General features: G+C 37.8%; 1 protein-coding gene across 9 annotated transcripts in view; it reads right to left on the bottom strand.

The window, feature by feature from the left end:
• Window positions 1-7,252: 7,252 nt before the first annotated feature.
• CDC14B (cell division cycle 14B) overlaps window positions 7,253-23,077 on the bottom strand; it is a 47,678-nt gene continuing 31,853 nt past the window's right edge. Inside the window, exons 11-14 of one of the 9 annotated variants that reach the window (XM_065662392.1) lie at window positions 22,803-22,956; window positions 21,996-22,096; window positions 19,322-19,461; window positions 7,253-10,608 (exon numbers count right to left, since the gene is read on the bottom strand). In XM_065662392.1, the coding sequence (XP_065518464.1) occupies window positions 19,350-19,461; window positions 21,996-22,096; window positions 22,803-22,956 (367 nt within the window). In that variant the 3' untranslated portion in view covers window positions 7,253-10,608; window positions 19,322-19,349. Of the gene's footprint in view, window positions 10,609-13,918; window positions 14,036-15,621; window positions 16,653-19,321; window positions 19,462-21,995; window positions 22,097-22,802; window positions 22,957-23,077 lie in introns of those variants that run through there. The other 8 variants (XM_065662388.1, XM_065662390.1, XM_065662394.1 and 5 more) reach the window with 8 other exon arrangements.

Here is a 23,077-nt window from a genome sequence, read left to right as displayed (position 1 = left end):
CAACTAGTAGTTAACCTCAGTCTTACTTCAGTAAGAAGCTATAATCTGCAATTCCTTTGAAGATGTTGAAGTAGAGGAAGAACATTTAGCTAATGACAGAACTAAACTGTTAAGCATTTCATTTTACCAGGAGTTGACTACAAACTACAATGTTTCATGCCTTACACACAAACAAGAAGGGATGAGGGGGATATCATTTCCTTGTAGCTTTAACATACGTCCTCACTTGAGCCACATACCTTAACATTCCTTGTCAAACAGGGTGGGGACACTCAGAGCCATTCTCAGGGATGTGAGAGTAGCAAGGATGTGATGCCAAAAGTGATGAGGGAAGGAAATGAGAGGACAGCCACACTGGATGTTTTAGATATGGCTGTCAGCCTCAAAGGAGTCTACAAATGCCTGCTCAACTTCTCATTTTTTCTGTTTGATGGGAAAGCAGATGAATATAAAGTTTTTGGTTTGTGGGTTTTTTTTCTTTGTTTGTTTTGTTTGGTTTTGTTTATGGTTTTTTTTTTTTCCTGTGCTCTGCCTCACTTTGTTTTGTGTCACTTCCAGGCAGTCTCCTTTGAGAGCAAATAGTGGGTGAGATGAAGAAAAAAACCTGTTGCTTATGAGTGCGCTTTATGAGTATTCAGAAACTTAACATAACTCATCTCAGTGGTAAGGGTTTACACAGCAGGATATAATCATCCTAAGAAAGACCACTGATTTTTTTTTCTAAATGTTCAAAACAGATGGCCTGTGAAGTAGTGCTGCCCAAAGGACCTTTTTTACACTGTTAAATAACTGATGTGACAATTAGCTATAATGTGAGATTTCAGATTCCACAAGTTGCTTGTTGTAGGGACATAGAGGTACTTAGACAACCTGTCATAAAACTGCGAAAAGGCAAAAGAAGTGCTGGTTTTAGAGGAACCCATGCTGCTGCTTTTCAAGTAACTGAACTGGATGGAATAATGTAAATGACCATTTTGCCTTTTAGGAGCAAGCTACTACGTGAAATCACTGCAGTTTAGTATTTTGCTTCTGCTGCTCTTTGAATAGGTGTTGGGTGTTTCTGCCAAAAAATTGGCAGTTTCATGATTGTAGAACAGAAGTGACTTTATTTGTGGGGGTCTTGCAAATTTTTTTTGCTTGTTCTTCCCTTCCTGTTCCCCTTATACCATTGGACAGGGAAGAACGTGTCTGAATTTTTACTGATGTTTTTGCTTGCAGGATTAAGAGTATGTATAGGTGTGGAGAGCTCCTTTGCAAGGCTCACCTCCATTTCCCATTGTGTTTTGAAGGTGTAGGCTTTTCTTTTACAAAAACCTCCTTTTTGTTAAGGAAAGCAATGAAAGCAACCCTTCCTTTTTCTACTACAAATTTGAAACCTTGTTATGCTATTGAGCTGAGTCAGGTGTAAAGCGTTTTGTTCAGTTCTGACTGTTCTCTGGGAAGCTTGAAAGCACTGTTTTATTTCTCAGTCTGGTTCCTGCTCCTGCGAAGTTACTGTTTTCTCCCCTAACTTTGATCTCTCTTTTCAAAACAGAATGGCCAATTGAGTCTTTGGGGACTGCTTTAGAGGACTTGTCAAAGTGTATCTGTATAATCAGCATGTGATCAGGAGATTTTTTAAAATCTCCTGGTTAAAAAAAAAAAAATAAAAAAAAAAAAACTGTTTCTAAGACTTTCTCATTTAAAAAAAACCCAAATGAAGCAAACCAAGCAAAAACCAGAAAATAAAACAACCCCACAAACCACCCAACCCAAAACCATATGAAAATGAGGTTTGCTGTAGCTGGGTACTGCTAATTAAACCAAAAGTGTCTTAAAGCAGCTAGCTGTGACAGTTCTGTTTCAGTCTGTCAGACTTGAATCTGGCTTACACTTATCTAATTGATAGTGTCTTAGTATAGAGAAGGAATTATAAATTGCAAGTGGTGACAGTTATCCAGTTCCTTTGCCTAGCTGTGAAAGGAAAACTTGTTAAATATCAGTCATCTATCAATCAATCATAGAATCATATAGAATCATAGAATCATAAAATCATAGAATCATAGAATCGTTAGGGGTGGAAAGGACCTTAAGATCATCTGGTTCCAACCCCCCTGCCATGGGCAGGGACACCTCACACTAAACCATCCCACATAAGGCTTCATCCAACCTGGCTTTGAACACCGCTAGGGATGGAGCACTCACAACCTCCCTGGGCAACCCATTCCAGTGCCTCACCACCCTAACAGGAAAGAATTTCCTCCTTATATCCAATCTAAACTTCCCCTGTTTAAGTTTTAACCCTTGTTGTATCACTACAGTCCCTAATGAAGAGTCCCTCCCCAGCATCCCTATAGGCCCTCTACAGATACTGGAAGGCTGCTATGAGGTCTCCACGCAGCCTTCTCTTCTCCAGGCTGAACAGCCCCAACTTCCTCAGCCTGTCTTCATACAGGAGGTGCTCCAGTCCCCTGATCATCCTCGTGGCCCTCCTCTGGACCTGTTCCAACAGTTCCATGTCCTTTTTATGTTGAGGACACCAGAACTGCACACAATACTCCAGGTGAGGTCTCACAAGAGCAGAGTAGAGGGGCAGGATCCCCTCCTTCGACCTGCTGGTCACGCTCCTTTTGATGCAGCCCAGGATACGGTTGGCTTTCTGGGCTGCGAGCGCACACTGCTGGCTCATGTTTAAGGTATCAAAATAGCGTGTCTGTTAAGCACACGTCTGCTGCTAAGTTACTTCTGGTTTAGTTTTACTCCCTCATATAAAGCAGTAGCAGTTGTAAATATAAACACTAGTAGAACATGGCATGCATCTTAGGAAAAGATTAAGTTGTGTTGCTTACTCATGTTACTCTCTAATGCACTACTACAAGGTGTTCTGCTGTTAGGATTATTGTAGTGAGTGGTGTAGGGAAAAACTACTGCATTTCAGCTTTGAGGTTTAGATTAACATAAATCACAGTAAGTTTCCAAACAAAGGAATTCATCTCTCTCTATTACTATGAAAGTGCCTTGAAAGGAAAGAGGAATGTCTGTGCTTAACTTAAAAATACTAAAGAATAACTAAATAGAATCAAAAGTAAAAAGCCCTGGTAAAAAACTTTGGTTAGAGCTTTCAGCTCTGATTACACTTTTTCACGTGAAGACAGGGCTTGGGGTATGTGCAGCCTTTGGGCCCAAAACCAAGATCTGTAGCCCTAGTACACCGATGTCAATAAGATTAGTCTCACATAATGTTCTAGCCTTTATTTTTCCTTTCAGAGCCATCAGAGGCACATACGCACACACACATCCTCATCAACATAGAGATACATATATATACGCATACATATATGCAGTGCTGAAAGTAGTGTAACAGTGACTCACTGTCAGTGGATCAACAATTGAACGTGAAACGTGGTTATTTTTGCAGAAGTGCATTTCAGTCACCAACCAACAGGCGTGGAATTAAGAGCTTTTCTCTTTCAGTAACACAAGCTGGGCAAGAACTGAGCAGTTTGTGCTTGAAGTCTTTGGAAGAACTGGTAACTGTTACACTTTGGCTCTATTACTTAGAACTTAACGTGGAATACATGAAATCTTCAGCTTTATTGTCTGCACACAAATGCCTTTCTGAAGGTGTGATTCAGCAAATGTTAGAGCTGCATCTTCAGAACTGCTTTAGATACTGCATCACACTTAATGGCTGTGTTATATCTGAGACAAACTAGCAGTTAATGAACTGAATAAAGTTTTTGCTCACCCTGTTTCGGCAGCTAGTGTGAATTCTGTGTTTTTTGGTCCAAAATGTTTTACATCTAGTTAACAGACTCAGTAAGCTGTTGTCTACTGTTAGCATTGGTAGTTCCTCTGTTTAGATTTGTACAGTAGCTACTACTTAATCAAGGAAACCATGTTTGCGTAATGTATTTGAATTGGCAAGATAGCTTTGACAAAAGGCAAATCTAGTAGCAACAAGATACAGATTTATTCCGGTAAGAGAAGAAACAAGTTGACCTACTATAATGCAGGAATTCTGTGCTTGCTCGTGGTTTGTCATATTTCTGTTACTTGCAGATTGAATGCTATTTTCAGAGGTCTTTCTGGCTTTAGCAAAGGCTCTGGACCTTGGAAGAAGCTATTATAGGGAAACTAAAACCTAGTAACCTTTTCAGTGAAGCTTCTAGAGAAGTGAAAGAAGGCCATAGGCTGGGAAAGGTCTGATCAGCAGGAGGAAGGGAAGGGAACCCAACAAAGAACATTAATTATTTAAGATGAGAGATTATGTTAGTGTGCAAGAGGTGGACAAAAGCACCTGGAAGCATGACAGCAGGACAAATATCACCTGTTGGGAGTACTGAGTAGAGATTCAGTCCTATGAGCATGATGTTTTGTGAAGAACAGTGAAATGCCTCTTGTAATTGGAGAACTCAAACATGGGAAGAAACACAAGTAGGCCAATAGAGAAACTGTGTATAAAGGAGGGGTAATAAGGAACCCTTTCACTGAGTATAAAGCCAAGGAACTGTCCTGACATCTGAAGAGAATGGCATCAAAGCACTGATGGAAGCAAGAGCAAGCTCACAAGAGCGAGAACTGGTCTGCTTCTGTATTTGCATAGTTGCTATGTTTCTGCTATGGGCAGCAATCACTTTGGAAATCTTTTGTTTTCAATAATAGCTGCTGCCAAGGGTAATTTCCCTCTATGCTGTCAGGGTACAAGGAGTTTGGGATTTATCCTGCTTGTGGCATAGCTGACGTAGTTGGAAGAGATGGGGCTTAGAGGTACCAGTGACACACAAGTCCTTTGTATCTGCTGCTGTGCCGGGCCAAGGGATGAAAACAAGTTGCTTGGACTGTCTGGTTTTGCTGGAGATTCTTTAGCAGCCTTGTGTGAAGCACGGAATCAGACTCTACAACTCAGAGAGAGTTATAAAGCAGGTGTGTTTATTACGGCGCCAGGTGCAATGCGGATCGCTCCTCCTAACTTGCACACCGAGGGGTTAAGCAAGCAGAAATTTATTACACACAAGCATGCATATTCATTAGGTTCCCGAGAATATTATAATTAGTTTGGGCACTCATTATCATAAGTCTCCTCCCTTTTGGAGCTTGCTCACTGCCCTTCAGTGGTTGTGGGCAGGGGTCTTCAAGATGAAGTAAGCAGTCTTCCTCAGGGTGCACTTTTCACCTTTGGCACAGTTGGATGCCCCAGTAATCACAAATTAGCTAAACCAACCATATCTGCAAAACTTGCAGGCAAAGATTTAGAACAGTGTGACCTTCCTGCAAAATTTATTGCAAGCAGAACAGGATGGGCAGACAAGGAGTATCCTAAGCTAGCAGATGTTTGGGAGTCACTGTCTCCAGACTAACTGATAATTAGAAGGATGCTCACTCATTAGAGGGATGGAAAGAAATAGTTCACTCTTGTTAGTAAGCCTACTAAATTCTGTTATCACACCACAGACTTACAACACAAACATTGTTCTCTATGTTAGACCTAAGTTAAGTTAAAAGTATTTTAACCCTATGTTTTCCAGGTACTTGCTTTCCTTACATCATAGTGAACTGGGGCAGAGTTTGATAGGGAGGACACGGACCAGGAGTGGAGCTGTTCAAGTGACAGCCTTTCTAGATGTCTTCCCTCAGCCCTGTTGTCACCGTCCAACCCTTGGACCAGTTTCTTGGGAGATAACCCATGGATGGAGGGTGACATGCTTAATACCAAATTTACTTACCTGAAGATGGTTGATGTCACATGGTATTTCTGGTGTAGACCGAAAACAAAACACAAATGAAGGTTACACGGTGTAACTTAGAGCAATTGCAATGCACAGTTCAATCACAATACCAGTGTGTTTCCCATTATTGGTCCCTATGATACCCTTGCCATCACCATGCAGGGTGTCCCCAGTAGCCGGGAAGGAATAGGAGAGTTGATGCCAGCTCAAGCATGTTCCTCTCTTCAAAATTCTTTTGGCAGGTGTCTGGGGATTATACTGTTATGTATTTGCTCTCTCTCTCCACGCTGATCCTGGCCAGCTCAGGGAAACCTTCAGTCTTGATATACCAGATCAACATCACCAGTTGAAATACTCAGATATTGATAGTGGTTTATCTGAAACATAGGCCACCCTCCAATCCCTTTGTATTGAGATAAAATCACCTTCTTTGTGAGAGCTGTGGTCCAGTCATTCCCCCAGCTTCACAAGCACATCACCCTTGGCCATCTCCCCTCATCCTTCCTGTGTTTTAAGGGCTAACTGGTCACTCACACCCAAGTGACACCAACCCCCAAACCACAAATGCAAGAAAAAAGCAGATGCCTCTCCTCCAACAATCTCTCAGTGAGTTAGGCTTAAAGCATGCGGTTTCTCTTTAACAACAAACTTGAGTATTTCTAAGCAGCACATCCATTTTGATATAGCCTATTTTTATCTCCTCTCACATACACTGTGTAGAAACTGTAATACAAAGGAGGATAAAGACAGCCAAAACAAAGACATTCAGAGATACTGTAAAGAGCTTACTCTTGCAGTGCACTTACTGACTTGTTGATGGATTTGACATGGGCCACAGGTCTGTTCTCTATAGGATCTTTTAGTCATCTGCCCGCCCCTGCCCAGTGAAATACTCCTTAAGTGGCTACTTATACCATAGGGCTTAACTGACATAAGCATAGACCAGTATTTTCCCAGGCAAAACCCACCATTCAATCCTCAGCAGGCAACTCGTTTTTCAGGGAAAGGTGGTTTAAGCATTCATGTAAGTTTAGAATTCTAAAGTTGACCTTGCAAGAGGTGAATGCAGGTTTTCCAACCATAAAAACAAACCTTTGGAACAAGTGAAAGTTTACTTGCTTGTCAAACAGGCTCTGCCTGGCATCCGCAAGTTCTGTATTTTCTAATGTAGGTGAGGCGATCAGAACCATGTGAGTCAGTCCGTATTTTTGGCTGTTGTGTTTAGATTTTCTTTTTAAAGACTACACTAGACCACCATCAACTCTTATGCAAGAACAAGTGTTCCTCAAGGCTTAGTTTTTAGTTTTGTGAAGCCTTCCCTTTCATAGTAAGTATCAAAGTACAATGCCTGTTTCCAAAAATGAGCACTCTGATCATAGAGATTAACCAGAAACAGATTAACCAGAACTCCATTTTTCTGTTTTACCCACGTTTTTTACTATGTAGCAGTATCCCAACAATTCAAGTACAATTACTATTGTTTTCCAAAGTGAGTCCCCTGAAATAATGAGCCCAAGGGCTTTGTTTATGAAATGAAACAAGTGTATGTTTCAAGGATTTGTGCTTTAATTAAAGGTTTTCAGGCAGCTGAGATTCCTGCATTATTTTTCAGAGCACATTTGAGTCAGTGTAGTACAGATGATATTTTTGTGCTGAATTTTTTAGAATACTGGAAATAAAAGTGAGAAAACAATTTCTTATTATTTTTAATTTTACACAGTTCATGTTTACAATTCTCACTATTCAATACTTGTATAAAATCAATATGCGGTATTTTCCAATGAGACACAAATGCGTATTGAACTACTTAATATTACAAGATAATATGAAGCTTTATCTTAAAAATACAGTCAGCAAAATAAACTCCCGTTCTGTCAATCTAAGTTAAAAAAATACGATTAGAAATATACAATTTAAAAATAATCAGGATGAACAGATTAGGAATTTTAGCTCTTGATAGTCTGTACATGAGTTTACGCAAGACAAACAGTCTGCAAACCATTAATATAAAAACTGCAGTGCAACAAACTGGTGAACATCACATTTTTCTTTTTTCTTTTTTTTTTTTTTTTTTCCATTTTAATGCACGAGTCTCTCCAAATCCTATTTTGCTTTAAATCAGCAACACCTCTTCTATTGCCATGCTGGGGCAAAAAGACAACGTACGGGTTAACATTCAAGTTAAGGTACTGATGCTGTAATGGGAGCTAGCAATTTGACACAAGGTATTACAGCTTTTGAGTATATTGCATACTTTTGAGTAAGAGATCAAAGAAGATTCCATCTGTCATATATCTAAAAGGGGGGAAAGAATTTCTAAGGGAAAACTTCTAATTGATGACAGCAGAAATAACTTCCTTCAGCTGCTCTGTGGTGCAATGGTGATGCAGCTGCTGCCACACATTCCATTTTGGCACATACTACCCCTCAATTCAAAAAAGATTGAGAAACCATGCCCACCAATGCTCACCCATGCCCCCTCTTCATTCTTGCACTTAAGACAGCTTTGGTGTGGTACAATAAAAATGCTAGACAAAGTACTAAAAATTCAGAAAAACAAACTAAGCAATACAATTAGATGGGACACCATGAGGTAACGAGTTAATTTTCCATTTAAGGCTGTTTGGAGAGTTCAAATATAAATTGCCTTTGACATTTACATGTCACTAAGATACTGGGAGGTGGAAGGGGTACCTTGAAACACACTCGTGCCAAACATGCAGTTTTGGTTTAGCTAGAGTTCTTGTTGTGTTTGTGCGCTTCTTTTATGCAAACTTTCTTCTGATGAGCCTGAAAGTGCTAATGGCTATGCTGGTTAGTTTTAAAAAGGGCAGATTCCAATTTGGAATTCATAAGGGGTGTGAAATGGACGGGTTATTTTTAGAACAAAGATGGTAAAACAGGAAGCTCAGCTGAGAGAAGGGTAAAGCCAAGCACAATAAATATTACTTCTTGTATTGACTCTCACCCTCTCACATCACTAGTTTCATCCCTTCTGCCTTCCAAGGTAAGAATTTCTGTCAAAAATAAACACAGATTCATGTTTGCATAATATATCTGCTATTGTGGTTACCTGTACTTCAGCTTTTGGGCAAATGGCTTTAAAAAAATAAAGAAATAAAAAGAAAATACACATTTTAATCACTGTATCAAGGTGAATTCAGTCCCTCTCTTTTAGGTGCTTTCACGTGTAAGAAAATGGTGGTGACGGTTAAGAATAAGAGGAAAACAAAAAATATCTGAGTCTCAATGGTCCTTTATTTTGCACCATATAAGCCTTTTCTGTTTTATTTGTATTTGCAAATTTTGACTATCCAAACTCATGGATGCTACCTGTAAGCTTACATCTTGCCTCCTCTCCAACTCAAGTTGCTTTTGCCACAAAATGTTTTCAAGCCAGTGTGTGGTTATTCGTATCAGAATTCAAAAATCACCAGCCTAACAGTTTAATTTAGAAGGATGTAGATTGAAACTAGTCACCAAACTTGCCCACTTACATTCAGAAAAAGAAAATTCTTCCCTGTGCAGAGGTAATCTGTGTATTTAAAATCCTCAGTTATTCCACTGCTAACATTTCAGATCTCTGTTTCTTCTCTGTTTTTTCTACTGTTAGAGCCACTAAAGTGACACATAACTCCATCATATTTAAGGCTACGTGGTAACAGTCCTCGTCTGAGGGATATGCAGCTACAAAGTTCAGCTTTGAGATTTCATAATGCGAAAAGTGGTAGGGAAAAAATGCTGCCAGTGTTTGAAGGCAGTCTTGTAGTGGATGAAAATGTCAGGCAGCTCTCTCTAAAAATCACACTGCTTTTTTTAACAGAGAGGAGCTGTAAGTGTTAATTAGATGTTAAAAAACTCTACTCACCCCTGAGTTCCACTACCAATCTCAGTTGTACAGCAAGCTTATTTTCCCTTTTTAGTGTGCTGCACTCATTAAGTGTCTCAAAGCTAAAAACCAGTGACATTCACATGTCACTGTACACTTGACATACACATGTCAAGTGTACCAATAAAACCTGGGAAAAAATCTTACCTATTAGGTATGCTAATCTGAAGTGTCACCTAAAAGACTTGAAGATAGGGAAGGAAACAATAATGACATTTCAATATGATGACACTGCTTTAAATGTAAGTTGTTTTTCCTCCCCCTTGAAATCGTACCAGATTTAAAGCGACTGCAAGTAGTTAAAGGTGCCATTGGTTGTGAACAACTAAGAATCTACTACTATTAAAAACAAGTTAATCACAGTTAGTGTATTTCAAAATAAACAAGCCACACAACCCTTGAAAATAAAGCACTCTTTGGTGGGCAATAGTCACTTTGTGTACTCACTACTGCGGCTTCATAAAAAACTTCATACAAAATAAGAAAGAATAGCCAATTAACACAGGAGAGTACCAAGACTATAAGAAAAAACCTACTGTGGTTGATTTTCAGACCCAAGTGAAGACTTGAGCCCAGTCTGAACAGCCAACACAGATTTATATACTTAAAAGCTCCCACCATCTTTAATTTCTGGTGGTCAGCAGCTAAGTGATTGCCATCACAATTTATACACATGCATCATACACACCAGCAAGCCCTCTTTATAATAGAGAGCTTAAGTATTTACACCTGAGTTTGAATGTACATTGATTTTGTTGGTTTTGTCTGAGAAAGTGTTAGCACATTAGAAACATGTCTACCAAGCATGTTGACAGTTCATTTTATTCTACGAGTATGGAAGAGATTCTTCTGTTTCACTTTTGCTGAAAGATGGAGCCAAAGTAATCCTCCTTGAATTGCATTACATCCCCTTTAGTAATGTCCCCATCATTCTTGAGTATCTTCTTCAATACCGGTTCCTTATTTGAAATTTAACGCAATACTGTTCTAGCCCTTGGGATGGACTGGCTGCTGAAATAAAACATATTTAAGGAAAAATGTTAAAAATGCACTTGATAAGTATTTCAAGTGAGCACTTCTGGCAAGATAAAATGAGCAAACAATATGTAAAAGAAACAGAAGACAAAAGTCACTGCATTCAAGTACACGGCAGTATTGGTTGTAAAGAAAGCAAGGACTGCTCTGATTACAGACAATATGAATAAAGGTTCCATTCCATAGAGAAAAGCAACAGAGGGTTCAAGGTACCATAACTTCATTAAGCGCATTTGCTGTAAAGCATACCTTTTCATTCTCTCTCTGAGATATCAGACTGCAGGAAAGGTAGAAAGAATAATAAAGAAACATCGTTTTTTTAAAGCTAGATTTAGATTATATATAGACAAGCTCTGAAAAGCTGCAGGTAGTTTTCAGTGTTTGAACAAGGGTGCAGAAGGCTGCTTTACAATTCCCAGCAAAGCAAAAGCATATGAGATTTTTAAAGCATATTCATCTTTGTTAATTTTTGTGATATATCTGATTAACAGAAGTAAAGGAATTTATACAATACACTTTTCATACATTTTCCTCCATATTCTCAATTATTTTTTGACCTGCATTCCCTGAAGCACTTCTACCTACCAAAATTCTTTCACTGCTTAAGTTTTCACTTCTAATCAACAAATTACTATATATATAAAATCCTAATTCTATTATGTGTGGTAACACAGAAAGGACTGCTTCATTTGCGTCTTACTAAGATTCAGTTGGTTGGGATCTTATTTATGTACCTTGTTAAAATATAGACTCAAACTCCTCAGTAACTGGCAAATTTACAAGGAAGACATCTTAACTGGAGAAATAAGGGCAGCCACAGAATAAGGCTGTGGATAATGCTCTAGTAATGCAATTTCTTGCAGTTCAACAACAGTCTTATTTCAGTCACAAGATATAATGTCCACTGGTCTTTCCTAAGTGACATGCAACATCTAGAGAAGTTCCGCAAATAAATGCAATGAATTGAAATTCCCTAAACTCTCTTTGCAAAGACAGAATAGAGGGGTTTAGATGTAAATTGCTGTTTCGGCTAACAAGTCATTCTGGAGGAATTCTATGATAGTGTCTCCAAGAGTCTGAAGGATGAAACAGCAAATGAATAATCCAGCTCTGTGAATTATTCTGCATTAGGATGGGTCGCAAATGTGATTAATCTACAGTAAGAATTGACTAAAATGACCTAAAGCATCAACGAATGAAAATGTAAAAATACCGCAAGATGTTTCCACTGGAACTTAATCAGACAAGATACTGAAAGAATAAGGGTACACAGTAATCTTGGAAGTTCAGAGAAGGCAACAAGGTCTTGACAGATGTCTTTGTCAAGGGCATGATCTCAATTTTGTAATAATGATTCTCCTCTTCTACCCTGCAATCCACTTGATCTGTAACAGGTCAATCAATTCACGCACTGTGAGGTAATGCAAATTGCACAGACTTCAAGAAGTTACAATAAACTGAGGTGAAAAAACAAAGGGATGCTTAGAGAAAAAAAAAATAAAAAAGAAAAAGTGAGGTTTTGCCAAATACTACTGGAAAAATAAAGAGACACCTAAAAGATTAACAACGAGGTACTGCTTTCAAAGTCCATAAAATTGTACAATCATACTGAAACACCCTTTAAGGGACCAGTATGCAGGGACCTATTAGTCCTCTCAAATGACAAGACAATTAAGAACTCCAGAACTGTGACGTAACTGTTTAGGACAAAATTGATTCTTGGATCCAAGCATCAAGTGACTAAATTCTTTGACCTCAGATATTAGAAGAAAAGAAACAGTATACAGAATGAAGTATTTGGGGTAGAAGTTTTGGAAAATCCATTAAAATATGAAGTAGTTCCTGAAGTTTGAGATCAGCCTGATCTGTGGTCCTCAAAGTCATAAATCTGTTAATATACTTAAAGGATTTCTTTCAAAATAACTGAAATCTTCTATGAGCTCTATTTCAGGGATGTTGTTTCCTACTAAGGACAGGTATTCTCGTCTCACACAACACAAAGACCAACTTGGAGGTGTGTTTTCCAGGAACTGAAAATCTCTATTCAGTTACACATGTGCATGCATACAGCTACAAAACAGGGAGAGTCATGAAGAAGAAAAATAGCAGGCAAAATTCCACCAATTCTGTCTGGACCAAAACTGATGTGGTGAAAATGATGCAAAATGGAGGAAAAAAACAAGTGACCAAACAGGAAAACCTGAGAAATACTTTGGCTTTTTAGTAAAACACTCATTTCAGGAAAAAGGGATTATTTTTAACACATTGTTATAAGAATCTAAAAGTAATTAATATAGCCACTGTAAAAATTCTCTGACTAGAATTTACTGCAATCTACTATTAATGACTATTTCCATTGTCTGATATAGTAAATTTTTTGTAATGCTGGTTACATTCAAGACAACAGGATGAGGAAGGAGAAAGAAAAGCTCTGTGAGGAAAAAGCAGCAGAAGAAGTTGGAACTTTCAGCAATATTTACAAATCAAGTTACATAACTACTTTTTTTAATATTATTTGCCGTGTTTTACTCTTCTCAACACATTAAGTCTCTTCAGTACCTGACAGACACATTCAAAAGGTTTCCACTGAAAGTACAGGACAAATTCTGTCAACTGTAACCACTGGAAATTGCGTGGAAATTTTTTTAAGCTATATTCTCTGGTTCATCTTTAAGCCTCATCTTTGAGCCTGGAGAGCTGCCATAGAGGGACATGAACACATGCACACACAAAGAAACATAGTAGTACTGAGGCCATATGCTTCTGGGCCAAAAGACACTTTCAGTTTTGCATAAGTCCATCTGAACTTAAAATTTCATTAAACAGGTTCATTTTAGATTATCAGCCCATACTCTCAGTACAAAATCTCATGCACTATACACATGCATTTTATACATTTCACCTCTCCAGTACCACTGCATTTCAGTTGTCCACCAAACTCCTCTTAATTTTGACGTAATGTACTGACTAATAATTGACTTAATGCTGTGAACAACCTTTCCACCTCTTACTGTAGGCAGAGGTTTGGTAAAGAAAGTTTTGTTAGGACTCACGTTAGGAATTACAAAGTAATATTCTTGAAACTGAAAGACTAAGCAACATACACAACTAAGATTTAACATTACCAATATTCTCAGTACATGACATAAACCATAGAATTCCTCATTTCTCATTGCTAGACGAAGGAGTTGAACTGTGGCAAAAGCTCCTGTCAGCAATGGGTACGCCAGCTCAAAGTATTTGCCTAGACAACAGTTACTGGATCTATAAAGATGGTAACTCTCACCTTTTTAAACTGTTTTTTCTTGCAGCAGACCTGGTAGTTCTTTTAGTAATGTCTGTACTGTCAGAAATGCTAGGTTCAGAGGTTTTACTTTTCTGAACACTGGACTGCAGAATTACTCTGTAAAGAGTAGGAAAAAAGAAAGATTATATAACCTCCACGTTTCTAGGAAAACACTTGAAAAGAGGATATTACAGTTGCAGTGGAGCTAACAAGTACCAGATGGCTTTTCACAAATTATACTAAAAAACGAACTGTTCTGCCTGAAACACATCCTTCTCTTTATAACATCCTTCTTGTAATTATGGTAATGCAAGTTGGTTTAATAGGAGCATAGCAGTTTGTTGGTTGTTGTTGCTTTTCCTTTCAAATAATGCATTAAATTAATGGGTTTGAATTTCCTGGTTTTCAGAGACAAAAAAAAAAAAAAAAAAGGGCAAAGAAACTGTACTTTAAATTACTGCAACAAAACAACAACAAAACAAGATAAAATCTTAAGTATGTAATAAACAGTATTTTTGAGATGGACACAGAAATTCAGAAAAAAAACCAAGTAAATCAATTTGTGAAGATCAAAGTCTAAATCTCCTGCAATTAACCATGAGCTATTCCCTTGAAATACAGTAGGGCTAGGAAAACCATTGCATATACTGGCATTCTGTTCTTGCAGCGAATTACTACACCATGCTCAAAATTCAGCTTTAGATGGTGGTTGTGCTCAACCACTTCTCTGGAAGACTCCACAGCAATATACTTACTATTTCTCAAACAGGCGGACAAATCCTCGTGTTGCTTACATCAGTAAGCAAAGAATTCCAGATTGTGAAATGCAAGCAACTATTTTTAGTCACTAGCCAACTGGTTAGGGAAATCTTGTCTTCTGTATTTCTGAACAGCTGTAGTGCAATTATGATACTATGGAGACAAAAAGAGACAACTGGCCAATGCAGCCCACAGATACCTATTTAGTGGATCATTTTATATGTCTACTTCCTAGCCATTCCATCTGTGCAAGATTCCAACTATAAAAATATGTATAATTTTAGAGATTCAGAGCCAAGAGTAACTTGGCTATTACGTTTTTTCCCATGATGTTATTAAATTACTCTAATTTTCAGTGGCTTCACTGAGTCCACTTGTGTCAGTGGATTATATTAGATTGGAAATAAAAACCTTCATTAGGTTGTAAACTGCAGTCCGGTTGTTTAATACTCTGAAGAAACTGTTTTCAAAGAATCTCAAATATGAACATAAAACTTAACCTCTGGAGCAAAGGCGGATAGGCATACATGGGAAGAAATATGAGTATTTTCATACTTGTGTAACATATTAATAAAAAACAGAAATGGAAAAAAAACCCAAACCCTCTGCTTTCATTTTTTTATATGGGTTTGATACCAGAAGTACAATATGCATTAGAGATAATACAATTTCATCTAAAATAGATTCTTTACAGCTGTAAAACTGATCAGCAACCTTATTTACCACGTACTTCCAGATTCTTTAGCAAACAGATGGCTACACAGCCACAAAGTTCAAGTATTTTAAATTTCTGCTTCAACAAGCCTCTCTTAGTATTTCAGGCATGGAAAATCTTGTCATTTGATTTGCAAAACTCCAAGCCAAACAGCCTTCTCTTCCTCCAAGATAAGATACGAGACTGTAATGGCAAGTTGCAAAGGAAATTCTACTGTAAACACAACACATTTGAAGTTGGAGAGATCATTTATTTGTGAAGCTGGAAACAAAACCCAGATACCTTCAACACTGTATCATCCTTCTGTAGACAACACAAATTCTTCTAACAATATCTGTTTTCCTTGCATTCCCAAGGTGAAAAGGCTCAAAGCCTGAAAGTTCACGTTATAATTTCTACTGTGCTTGTAAACCAGTTCTAGCAAGTTCTAATATCAAGACTTAAAATTCTCTTTTCGGTGCCACAGCTGCCATAAAACATGAACAAATTTGAGCAACTGCATTTTCAACTAAGCTTTAAAAATGACACGAGTTTTATTTGTGCTACTAGCTACTTCCAGGATGGAACAGAAAGGTACAAAGCTGGCTTAACTCCATAACATTCAGTCACTGAAATATAAGCATGACCAAATATTGGTACATGCTGCTTTGTAAGTGATCATACAGACAGAAATACGGAAAAATCGTGTTTTCTCCTTAAAGATATACATACAGTGTGTCGTTGTATAAAATTCATGTAATGTATGTATAAAGCAAACAAAAGTTATTGGAACGGGATCTAATCTTTCTCTCTTTCCAGGCACCAGAAGTTTAGAAAACTGGTAAGTATACATGGCTTAAACCCATACACTTCATAAATATGAAAAGAAACATTATGAAGTGTTAAGATAGCTTCTTACACAAACAATGTTCATTTATTCAGCATATCATAGGGATGTCTTTACTTCCCACAGAATTTCATTTTATCTGTTCAAAACAAAGAAAAGATACTCTAAATGGGAACTTGACTTACAGAAATAGTCACATATATAATTGCACCATAAAACCAAACCAACCACAACATCATCTTAAATTGCTGTATCTACCAACTGGCAGGGAGAGAAGGAGCTGGCTTATGGGATGAGCTCAGAGTCAGCTGTGAGCATGATAGAACCTTTAGCATCATCTGCTCTTCAGTCAATGTCATTTTTATACCTCACCAATACATAACTTCACATGGCTACCGAAGAGTAAGACTGTAGACTTCCAAGGCTGATAGCACCTGAAGGAAAAACAGACGAAGTCCCATTTACATCATTGTCTGTCACGGTGTTATAAATAAAACACCCAGAGCTGCCTCTGCGCCCGGTAACTGTCAACTTGGGATAAGTTAACTGCTATCAGAGCTTTCATTAGAATGTTACTGCATATATGTTTAAGGTAAGAGAAGAAACTATCTTTAATGTATGCACTTTTGACTGAACACAATGAGACTAGCCTCACTTGACAGCAGGTTTGATTAACAGATTTTTAAATGGACATGAGATGAGGTCACAGTAGAGGAAATCCTCCCAAAATCTCAGCACCAGAAAAAATCCCTATCTACATTAGAGAAAGCTAAAATCCTCAGGACACTTGCCTTGGTGCTTTGTAACTGTTCATGTTAAAGATCATGTCGTGCTGTACATCATGATGATGAACTTCCAGAAACACCAGCAGAAGGTGCATCTAAAGTACACAAAGGTTTTCTAACTGAACTTTTATTTTTTTTACTTTTAAAAAAGGCAGAACAGAACTTCACTACTTTTCTTTCACCACCTAACTCAGAGCAGGGTGTGGAGGCGGGTACACCACCAGGACACAAAAGCCCAAAACCCCACAACCCAAGAAAAAATCCACAAAACTCGAAATGTCATCAAGATAATATATCTTGGAGGAAGTCATTCCACACAGCAAGCTTTTTAAAAAGAAAACTGATTACAGTATCCTGCAGAAGGATGAGGGAAAGAAAGTTTACACAGGAGCATGTGTTCTCTGTCCTGCAATAGGCAATTTTTCTTGCCAAGACTACCTGTTTTATGAGGTGTGTCAAACACAGTATTGCTTTCCCCTTCATCACCTCATGATTTTTAGGAAAATAGGCCTGAATTTAGGAAAATAGGAAAATAGCCTCTTCCAAGTCATCAACAGGGAATGAGCGATTGATACTGTTTGTTCTACAGGGCCCCAGCTACTAGGACTGCCAGGCCAGCCCAAGTTTATTCATGATCCTGTTTGATAAATCCTCCTGAAACACAAGGGACACTACCTGCATGAGGGAGAGAATGTTAGCCTAGCTTTTCAGAAAAGCTTAAGCATTTTCTCTGCCTGGACATTAACCAACACTGCATGATTGTCAATCCTGTATATGAGGCAGCAGCACCAGTAACCCAATTGCTTGCATCATGATGTATTTGCCAACAACAAACAATCTTTTCTCTTTCCCTGTAGCAACTAAGATTTTAGACAGAATACAGAAAAGAGAAAGAAAGGATGACAGTTGAGTGGAATTGATCTTATGGTACAGAAAAACACAGGGCAGATGGCTTCATTTTTTAAACCCAGGTTTTAAGTTTAGCTTTTTAATCCGAGTTTAGAAATCTGAGGTCTGACTCTGGAAAACACTGAAACAAGAAGAAGTTATGCATTTGGTGCAAAACTTTGAGAGCAAGTCTCTTATTTAAGTCTGTTCTTTGACAAAGATAGGCATCAATGAAAAAAACCCAACAAACCGAAAGTGATCTTTAGTTGATGGTGTACCTAACTTGTCCACAACTCCCAGTTCTCATTCTTTAGTTATTAAATCACTTTAGAAGGAGTCCCAGGCTTTTTAAAAGTGCAGACAAAAAGTTGCAAAGCTGAAGGTAAGAAGGGCAGAAACTCTTAATGTTCTGCCAAGAGATAGTGTCTTTTTTTGCTTAGTACTCTGATGCAAAATACTTTTCTGACCTATTTTTAATCTGAGAGCACTAAAGTCTTAAGCACAGACACCACAGCAAGTGAAAAAGTTCCTGTTTGGGTTTCCTGGCAGTTCTGTGTGCTGCTGAACTTTTGTTCAGCCAAAAGATGGAAGCTGTAGCTTGATGAAAACATGGCACTTTATAAGTGGAAGGAAGGCACAGCAATCAATGAAGCCACTCTGACAAAAGTGGACTGGAGAAAGAGTGAAAACTTTAGTCAAGGAACGAATGTGCTTTTAATGCTTTACCCAGCTCCTGAATCCAAGTAACAGAAAGAAAGGGTTTAAGTAGTTTCATAAAGATCTTTCATAAAAAGCTATTTGTGATCATAAGAAGATGAAACCAGACTGGCTGGGTAAACAAGTCAGCCTTGACCTAATACTGCAACCTGCCTCATCTTCTGTTACGCTAAAAAGGAAAAAAGAAGTCCCATGTTACTGCCTCTTATGGCATATACTCCTATAGTCTCTTAGTGAAAACAAAGACCTACTGACATTTCTAACAAATTCTGATTCCTGTCATTTCACGTGAGTAAAACCATCCTTTGAGAACCTAGCCCACTTTGCAAGTTCATGGATTTCAAAGTAAAACTGGAGCTAATATCATCTGCAAAATGCAAAGGATAGGATCATATTTTAAAGCAGTACTTTTTCCTTTTTACAAATATAATTTTGCTTACATAGTTTTGCTTATTTGCAGGAGCATGCACAGAAGAAAGGCTTCAAAATTATGTTATCCTAATTATAAAAACTCTTCAGCTTTTTGTATTGCAAGCCAGCCATAAAAATCACTCAGTTATTAGAAATAATACATACAAAAAAACCCCAAAGCCAGCGCAGTGAAATACTCTTGCAACAAAGCCAGTAAGAAACATGATATGAAGACATGCATTTATGAGACACACTAGACACAAAGCGTGAGCTATTGTAGAGAAATGGAATGGGACACTTACACAGTGGCTCTCTCTCAGATGATGGTTACTATTTTCTTAAACCATCTAGACAGAATAGCAGGCTGGGCAGGAGGGAGCCACGTATAATCCACCAGATGACAATGCTACACAGTGCAGACACCAGCATAGCTAGGAGCCATCTAAAAAAGGGGTTGGAGGGGGAGGAAAAGATGAACAAAAATTCAAAAGCAAAAGCTATTGCTGCATTTAGGCTTGTTTCAAGCTCTTGAAAAGCATACTGCCCTAAAACCTTTGCCAAGCATTTTCTTACTTTCTATGACTGTAACAATCCATGTGATCATAAATTGCCAAATGTAGTATCCATGTGTTGCTAGAATCAAAGCAAATTTTCTGAAATCCTCACTGAAGTCATCTATTCCGAAGAAAATCTGCATTGCTCTTTTGAAAGTAAGTGTATGCTGGAGCAGTACATCTCTGTTCTCTTGCTGCCACTTCTTATGCAGTTTGATCAGCCTATATTCATACAACCTACTTCACCATCATATGTTGTAATACTAAAACATTAGATCAGAGCCAGATGAGTTTGCAGGAGCAAGCAACTTATGTAAACTCCCAGATGAAGGGCTGTATTATCTTCCTGTGTTCAAAGTAGCAAAAGCTAATTCAGAATCCTTTGCCAAAGGTGCAGAAGGTGCAGAATACTGCTAATTAGAAAGTATCCATTCATTAAAGCACACAGAGTGAGAATAACCAAGTTCAAGAAACATTAACAAGCATTATACACAGATCCCTTGTTACTTGTACATAAGTAACACCTCCAGCTCTCAAAGGCTCTAATTGTCCCAGCTTCTGCTGCTCTTTTCTTTCATTCCTTTTCCACTTCTGCGAAATAAAACTACACAGAAGACTTATAAGCTCCTTTTTGTTTGCTTAGATAAAATTAATCAATTTCACTGCAAGATTAATTATTTTTAACAGTCACCTAAAATGGAAGAAGACTGACACCTCTTCTAATACAGAACACCCATGTAGGACAGCTAAATATTCCTCGGGATATTTTGGTTTAATAATTGTAACACAAAGAATCTAAGAAGTTATACACTCATTTTTCACCACATTATTTCAGTGTAAGCTGCACATCGTATAAATAACGTGAAGGAACAGGAGGAGGCAAATTCTAACTCCCCATGCCACAATGCATATTGTAAGAAAAAACTGTAAGCCCTAGATCAATTATTTTAATTGTACAGAAGTAAAAATTAACTAGTTTTAATTAGAGCAATCATGTTGCAGAATGCTCTTTGAATGGAATAATTTTTTAAGAGTTGATAGGCTTTCTGCATGTTAGGACAATGGCTCTGAACAGATTACCGTACAGTCTACGTCCACTCTATGGAATGTAGATAAATGTGATCTTTCACAATCTTTATTGCATGACTTAAAAGTGGCTTTTATGAAAAAAAATATTATTAAGTGGAAACTAAAACACTAAGTGCCTTAGAAACTAATGTGCAAGGTAGCTGTTTTTCACTGAGCTATTCAAGATAGCTGAGGTGATGTGTTTTGACTTTTTGTAATGCCAGCTGGGTACAAGCTTTGTTCTGAATCTGTTAGTTCTTATACAACTGCTTGTGTAAATGATGAGTATGAACAAAAGAGAATCTTTTAAAACAAAAGCAGTAGTCATACACAGCAATGTGTGAGAGTTTCCAAAGATACATTCCTTTACCTTCAGCACATTCTTACTACATACCTCTCACATTTTTTCTGTAAGTCTGATGACACTGGCTGGTCTTCATAAAAAAGAAGACAAAACAGAAACAAAAAAAAAGGCCAGCAGCTAGCAGCAGCATCCCCTATTGAAAGATAGCACAACAAAAGCCAAGTTGCCTTTGGTCTGTGACTCTGGTTGCTTGCAAAAGTCTGACAACCAGGGGTCACCATTCCATTCCTAGCACCCAAATGAGATCCAAATAATCTTCCACGTCTTGCACTCTCCTATAGTTTACTTAAGGGTAGATGGACAGTTTTTCTACCTACAGCTGCTAAAAGTTACTAATGCTACAAGCAGATGCAAAGATGACTATGAACTTTCTTTTACAGGTGGTGTTTCAGTACTTGTCTAAAATAAAGACACTAGTATCTCAGGTTCCCTGACAAAAAAGCACTCCTTTTGAATGTGTTTGCTGAAATAGTGCTTGTCTCTTCCTCCCAGATACAGCAGCTATTATCCCAAAGCCCACAGGATTCAGGGAAAGTTGCTCTCCAAGTAGGAGGAAATGAAAGAAAGCTGAAGATCAGTCTTCCAACTCTTCTCACATAGCTGATTTTACTTCAAAAAAACAATGTGCACCTTACTTCAGACAGTCAAACCACCACACAGTCACATTCTTCCATTTTTACACTCCCACAGGAAAGAAGAAAATGTTTGTGGTTAAACTAAGAGGAAAGCATTCAGATATACAGTGGAAGCTTGTAAAGCACAGACTACTGGAATAAAAAAACCCACAGAAAACTAGAAATGGAGTAACGCAGTTCTTTAACCAAGATCGGCATCCTTAGCACTCATTAAGCCTTCAGAGAAATGGTGAACCCATGCTTGTTTTAGATTTGTAAAAACAGCCTTGGCAGCAAAATTTTGGGGGCAAAGGGAAATATTCATAAAGAAAAGTATAAAAGCATTCTGGATTTATATATTCAGAAACTGACTTACGCTAGCGGAGATGCAGTTGGAGCTTTTGACTGCCTTCTGCTTTTCAGAGCGCGCAGCTTATCACCTTGTGTTACACAGTTTGTTTCATCTTCATCACTGTACTGTATCAGCGGAGGGTGGAAGGGATAAAACAAGATTAAAATATAGACACTTAGACATTTAACAATAAACCTTATCTTAAATCTTAAAGTTACAATTATCACAACAGGCAAGCTTGCCAGCATAAAATCAAAGGAAATTCACTGGAATAAATACATTCCTGTTTGTTCTGTTTCCTGCTTTTAAAGCTGTAAACCTTTAACTGGTATCATGAATTACATGCATCAGAATGTTGTGTACCTTTAAAACAGTGGAAATGTATTATCAAATCTTTGCTTAGGTGCCCTACAATCTTCACTCAAGTACAGCATTTGCCTCCTTCAATGCCTTTTTAAAAGAGCAATACCATTCTTTCTAAACACAGCATCAAAAGGTATTAAAGGAGTTGAAATTACTTATAAACTTAAAAGAGCAGAAAACCTTTCATCCCTTTGCTTTCACCACATCTAATGAGACAACAACAACAACAAAAAAAGCAGTTGCTTGGTTGCAAATTGTGAGCACTTTTTTTGTTCTGATATTTACCTAATTACTGAAGTACAATAAGGATGCTCCTACTTCACCTGTGTAGTGCCCTTGATAAAAAAAGGGCAAACAGAAAAAGAATCTAATTAACCTAGTTTTAGTTTACCCAAAGGTTTGTTCAGAACCTGAGAGATTCTCAACAGCAGTTACAACTTTCACAAGAGCACAATATTCGATGGTTACCAGTTCAATGTCCTTTCGGATAGTTCGCCTGTTTCTCATGTCATTAATTGAAATATCATCTACTCCTGACAGAATTCTTGTCACAGCAATTTTACGGTTTCCTTTCAACTTTGCAGGGAAAATATCTCCTTCTTTCCAAAGTTCTGCCTGTTTGCTATCATAACATGGAAAAAAAAGCCCAAAACACAAGAAATTAACACCAAAGATTATTAAGTGTTCAATAAAGTAAGAAGAAAAAGACATCTACATTTATTTTTAAAATAATTTATAGTTAA

This window comes from Lathamus discolor, chromosome Z (assembly GCF_037157495.1).
Source record: "Lathamus discolor isolate bLatDis1 chromosome Z, bLatDis1.hap1, whole genome shotgun sequence".
Lineage (NCBI taxonomy): Eukaryota > Metazoa > Chordata > Aves > Psittaciformes > Psittacidae > Lathamus > Lathamus discolor.
Note: the sequence above shows the minus strand (reverse complement) of the source record. Positions and strands in the feature narration are given on the sequence as shown.